Genomic DNA, 5,752 nt, shown 5'->3' with positions numbered 1-5,752 from the left:
AAGAAGAAATAAGCAGGGAAGGGTTTTTTCCTTTTCTCCTGCCTCTTCCTCTTCTAAACAGTAAGGATAGAAAGACCTCGTTAACAAAGGGAAACTTATGAACCAATATGAGAAAGTGGGGCGCACACCATATTTTTTCTGGACAGAGCAGCAGTCTTTCACTGATAAACTAATGGGATGAAATTGCTAATTACAGCCTGGAGCTAGGACAACTTTTATGAGGAATATCATGCTGGAGTCTGAGCACCTGTTCTCAACAGGAAGAAATGTTTCATCTCCGAAGGACAGAGTAGAATTAGCATGGCTGCAACCTTTTATGAGGCCATAGCACCTCTCCAGTCATTAGACCAGACTGATTAAAACTGCTTTGATCATGTTCTCTTTGTACCAACCTGGCTTTTCCCCCAGCCTGGCACAATTGACTTTGCAGGAGGCTTTTGTTTTAATTTTACAACCCATTTAATACCTTGAATTCCTAAAGAGATCCTTTCAGAGCTACAGTACACTACCACAAAAATATTACAACAGGAGACACCATACCCATCTACACTTTTATTGCCCTGTGTGACTGCAGGCAGACATTAGTTCCTTTGTTATGACTTCCCATCCATCCCGCTCTCCTCCCTCCCAATCGCACTCGAGCTCTAGAAGTCTGAGAGGCTTTTCAATGCTATGCTGAGGGCCTGTGGAAATGCAGGATGTTCTGCCTGAGGAACAGCATCAATAAGGTTTCTTGCATAGATCCTGAACTGAATGATTCTTGGGTTACATCAGGTACATGCTGATCTAGGTCTCTTTTCTGCTAAAAGCCTTGAATTGAACTCAACAAAAAAAGCAAAGCCACATTTCATATTCTGGTGACAAGGAGAGGAAGAAACTGCTGAAAGATGAAACCCCCTGATGTATTCATGTGTATTTTTGATTAGAGCTAGAAAGCATTGCACAGACAACCACAACACACTTATTTCACGCTGTTCCCAGGTATAGCGGAATGCTGCAGGGTACAGTGTGACCTTGGTATAAACAAGCAGTGACCAGTACTTGATTAAAGGAAGGATAATTACTGCACAGTGCCTGGCTATCAAACTATTCTAGTGAACTGGCAACATTTTATTTCCCCTAATGGCACAAGAACATTTGTTCCTGAAGGTTTTCAGAATGATCTGGCAGGTAACACATCAGATTGAAGCCAAGAGGAGGAGCTCTGTAATGGGTTTTTAACTTACCTGCAACGACCTTCAGACACTTGCTGTATCTCTTTTAAAAAAAAAATGAAGAATGACTATTAAGTACTGATTTTTTTATGAGTCCAAACTCCCATGCAACACAGAAACCTGACAGCACTCAGAACAAGTTAGCAGGAACAACAAGAGTGACTGCAGACTTTGGAGTTAAATAAGTGTTTTTACTTTCAAGTGTCATAGTGCCAGACTTGTAACTCAAGCTAACAGCAGAATATACAGAGGATATTCCATACAGAGAAACTCAAGCACCTGAAAATTATCAGTGAGCACTGTACAGCCACAGAATTCTTCTTACAAGGCTTAACCCCTGTACAAAGTTTAACAACACACCAAAAAAATGCATTTTGGTCAACAAGAATACAGTTATATGGATCTAATAATTACTGACACAGACTCTCCATTTAAACCTGGCCAGAATCTCTCTCCTTTCTACTTCACAGAGAAAAGCCTCTCACTGAATATCACCCACATAAAAAGGGAGAGTTGATGTGCCAACTTGAATGTATATTTAATAACTTAGCACAGATTTGAGACATGGCCATTTAATGTTTGAATAAGCTCTGAATCAGTGTCAAGAGAGAAACTAACAGAACTCCAGTAAGATACTGATGACCTACAACTCACTGAAATAATTTAACACATTTACAGGAGGAACAGTTAAGGTATGGCTGAGAGCTGTACATTCCACCTCAAGCTCAAGATGTTACTACCAGCATTTCCAGTATGCTTATTCCTTCTTCCACTACTACCCATTGATGCGGTAATTCACATGGATCTCAGGTTTGATGTCACACACTAGTGACAACAGCTGGGAAAGGACCACCTCACGGTTCTTCTGGAAGTTCTGCTGGATTACGCTCATCTTTTCCTGGGTCTCTTTCTCAACTTCAGTGGTGCAGCTGCCATGAGATCCAAGTGCCTACAAATAACAAAGGAAAGAGAAAGCTCACATGCTTTCTTTTTGACAAAGGAAACACTATGCCCAGCTCTGAATTTTGGTATTCTGGACTGCCTCAGTGCATCTCAACCATTAATATTTGCTGGGGAAAGAACTGAACTTAAAAAAAAACTAAAAATAGTAGTATTTCTGGATTCTCTGCTCAAGATTTCCCCACTAAACTCTCCCAAGCTTGCCTTTCATCCACAGCCCATGCGTTTTATCCTCTTTTATCCATTATCTAGCACCTTAAAGCAAGAGCTTATGAAGAATGCCTGCAGTAAAGGTCCTGCTGCACTGGCAACTGCAACCAGGAACCCCTGGGCACTACTGTACTATACAGTGTAAGAAAAGGAACACCCGTGTTTAAACACAGTCTTCACATCACCCTACTGCTTTTACCGTTGCAGAATATATAAAAATCTCTGCCTTCCTAAAAAGGACTGTGGGCCACGTGATACACACAGCAAGAGTCTCTCACAGCTTACAATGCCTTCTTGACCCATGAGCAAGGGCAGAGAGAGGAAACCCCCATAAGAGGGGGGTGTGGGTGCAAAAAGGCACTGAAAAAACATGCTGAAAGAGACTAGTACCCTAGGACTGAAATTCAAAGAGCTTCTCTCTCTGGAGAAGGATAAATAAAACAAACCCAGCCGACAGGCAGTGAAGTTCACTTTATTAGCCTGGAAGCATGTGATACCATATGCCTAGTGAACTAAGCTAACAAGCAATTATAAAAAATTAATCCTGACCTACTGACATAAAGCCTATTATGCAGAAGAACAGAGGAGGTGGTATTGTGCTAACCGGAAGATGGACAGAGGGGAGGCTTGCCAGGCCATTTTCTGAAGATTTCAGAACTGACAGAGGCCCACAGGCAGTGGAAACAACCTCAGCTGGTGAAGGGCCTCAGTTCTGCACCTTTTGGTAGCACCTCCTCTTGCTCAGAAGGAAAGGCAAACACACCTCTTGGGACACAGCAGGCAACACTGCTAAGCAGGATACAAGCCTTACAACTGCTTCAGCAACAGCAAAGCATCTATGAGGCAAGTGGTCTCTACCACGTTAGCATCACAAAAAACAGCTTGTCACGGGGGAATAAGCCTGGTATATTTTTGATGCTGCTACATACAGCAGGTTTTGGGAGGCTGCCACCCATCAGGGCACTAGCCAACACACGAGCTCATTAAGCTAATTCCCTACCAGTCAATAGTTCTGGCTGCTGAGATGCAACACACCATGTTCTGATTCACTTCCACTGTTTTTTTGTTGCGACACGTGGCTGTGCATCAGAGGAAGGCAGTTAGGGAAGTACTCTGCTGGCAACACGTTCCATTCTGAGGGCTGCTCTCAGGGCCAGTAACCCTAAACACAAGGCTAAGGGGTTGGGTAGGTAACAGAATGATCTAGAAAACAAACCGCTGCTTCCTTGGCTTTGAACTCCTTCTCCCTCTGCAGACGGTACTGCTCAATCTCTGCCTGGGCTTCTTCTTTTGCCTGCTTCAGCCTCCGATTCTTTCCTATTTTCAAAGAACATACCAAATGAAACAAAGAGAAAGTACTGAAAGCATATTCCCCCACACCTCTCCAGCTACCCAATGCACAAGAGCCACTACAGCGTTTGCTACTGCGGCAGCCCCTTCTATAGGATGCATCAGGAGGGCATCGCACACCCTCGGAGCCCCTACAGCTTTGAGGTGTTAGCCAACCTCCGCAGCACGAGGTCACCCTGTGTGCCACCAAACGACCACCAAGCTCGCCACACAGTGAGCTTCCACCAGTGAGAAATGAAGAGGTTCTCTGAGCCAGCGGATGCATTAGGCAACCTGCAGGTCCGGCCTTGCTGATGGGAGCGTGCAGCCCATCTGAGTGATCCCAAAGAGCACAGAAGAACATGAAGGCTCAGTTCTGCAGCAGGCCAACTGTGCAAGCAATAGAAAAACTGGCTACGGCATCAACTTCCCCTCTTGGACTTTCCACCATATTCTCCCCTCTGAGGTTATCATCATTAGAGTGAACTACAGCAGTCTGCTTCTTGCAACACTGTCACGGGGTAGAACCACTAGACAAGGCAGCTTCATTTAAAAAATAAGTAAATGTATATATGCTTGAAGCAGGAGATTTGTAAAGGTGGGGGGATCTTTGTAACATGATTTCTGTTGCTTAACAGGAAAAGCTAACATGGATCCCCAAGAAGTAGCTCTTTCTGCTCTATAAAATGTCTAACCATTGACGGGCAAATACACTGTTTTCATCCAGAAGGAAAAAAAAACCAAGTTAAAGATAGGAAAGAAAGAGATAAGCACCAGCATCCCCCAGCTGAAGACCCTGCTGCCATGAAGGGTGTTGACAGGGATCCCCTCCTAGAGAGCTGCCCCACCGGGCCAGGAGCCAGCAGCCCCTCCGAGGCCTGTGCCGGCCCCTCCAGCCACCGGCCCGCACCGCTGCCCGGGCACATCCCACTGCGGTTGGACACCTGGGCGCCCCGCGGCGCTCCCCGCCACCCCGACCCCCTCCGGGCGGGGAGGGGTCCCCCAGGGGCACGGGGGGCTCCGGCGGCCCCCGCGGCCCCCGCTTCCCCGCGGCCGAGGAGCTCCGGGAGACCGACCGCACTCCCGCACCCCGCGGCGGGGCCGCGCCGGCAGCCCCCCGAGGCGGCCAGGCCTGAGAGGCCTAAGGCGGCCGCGCCGGGCTAGGCCAGGCCGGGGACCCCCGCCGCTGCAGGCCCCCCAGCGCCCCGCGGTGGGGCGGAGCGGGTCAGGGCCGGGCCGGGCGCTGCCGTACTCACGCTTGCGGGCCTCGGCCACCTTCTCGGCGGCGCGTTTCTCGGCCTGCAGCAGCTGCTGGATGCCCTGCGACTGGCTCGCCATGACGGCGCCCTCCCGGCCCTTCGCCGCCGCCAGCGTCACCGCGGCCTGGGCCCCGCCCCGCCACGGGCCCCGCCCCGCCACGGGCCCCGCCCACCGGGGCCTGCGCAGCACCGCCCCTGCCCCGCCCGCGAGCGAGCTGGCGGGAAAGCGCCCCCAGAGCCCCGCAGGGCGGCGGCGGGGCCTTATTTGTGTCGTGGCTTTTACCTAGCGGCCCGCCTCCTCCCGGGCACCCCCGGCAGCGCGGGCCGAGGGGCCGCAGCCCCCCGCGGAGCCACCGGGGCGAGGGGGGTCAATGCATAACGATCCAGGGCCACCTTCCCTCAGGGTGCCAGGCCCTGCCAAACACCCCCTGCCTCACCCCAACGCTGGGCCATCACATCCCGGGGGTGATTTAAAGCCCTGTACACGGCTCCCCCACCACTTCCAGAGCATAAATTACAATTATTGCCGAATAATCCTGCTCTGAGGAGGCACCAGAGCTGCAGCCCTCACATCATTGCGGCGGGGAACGGGGGGCCGTCGTGGTGCGCTGCTTCAGTTCCCTGTCATGCAAGGGACGGAGGCAGTGAATCAAATGCATATTTATAGTGCGGAATAGGAATTATGAGTGTCTAGCAAGGTGACCTTCATCTCCCAGCAATTAAATGGGTTTAGTGGGCCTGTCCATCGAGTGTTAGATTTGCTTCAATGAAAAAAGATGA

The 5,752-nt window shown here is 49.8% G+C and overlaps 1 protein-coding gene across 1 annotated transcript; it reads right to left on the bottom strand.

Annotated features, from left to right (window-relative positions):
- Window positions 1-1,384: 1,384 nt before the first annotated feature.
- ATP6V1G1 (ATPase H+ transporting V1 subunit G1) lies at window positions 1,385-5,127 on the bottom strand. Its single transcript, XM_056352180.1, has 3 exons — window positions 4,970-5,127; window positions 3,601-3,701; window positions 1,385-2,163 (listed from the first exon to the last, which is right to left on the bottom strand). Exons 1-3 carry the CDS (start codon window positions 5,049-5,051, stop codon window positions 1,990-1,992), a joined length of 357 nt encoding a protein of 118 aa, XP_056208155.1. The 5' UTR covers window positions 5,052-5,127; the 3' UTR covers window positions 1,385-1,989.
- Between the last annotated feature and the right edge of the window lie 625 nt (window positions 5,128-5,752).

This window comes from Falco biarmicus, chromosome 9, assembly GCF_023638135.1.
Source record: "Falco biarmicus isolate bFalBia1 chromosome 9, bFalBia1.pri, whole genome shotgun sequence".
In the NCBI taxonomy this organism is placed as follows: Eukaryota; Metazoa; Chordata; class Aves; order Falconiformes; family Falconidae; genus Falco; species Falco biarmicus.
The sequence above is the reverse complement of the archived record's forward strand: the minus strand, read 5'-3'. Positions and strand labels throughout refer to the sequence as shown.

Excerpts from the sequence above, each read along its gene's own strand:
- ATP6V1G1 (XM_056352180.1), bottom strand. The coding sequence starts at position 5,051 with ATGGCGAGCCAGTCGCAGGGCATCCAGCAGCTGCTGCAGGCCGAGAAA. Across the intron at positions 3,702-4,969 it reads GGTGGCCGAGGCCCGCAAGC|GAAAGAATCGGAGGCTGAAG; the intron begins GTGAGTACGGCA and ends CTTTGAAAATAG. Across the intron at positions 2,164-3,600 it reads TCAAAGCCAAGGAAGCAGCG|GCACTTGGATCTCATGGCAG; the intron begins GTTTGTTTTCTA and ends TGTTATTTGTAG.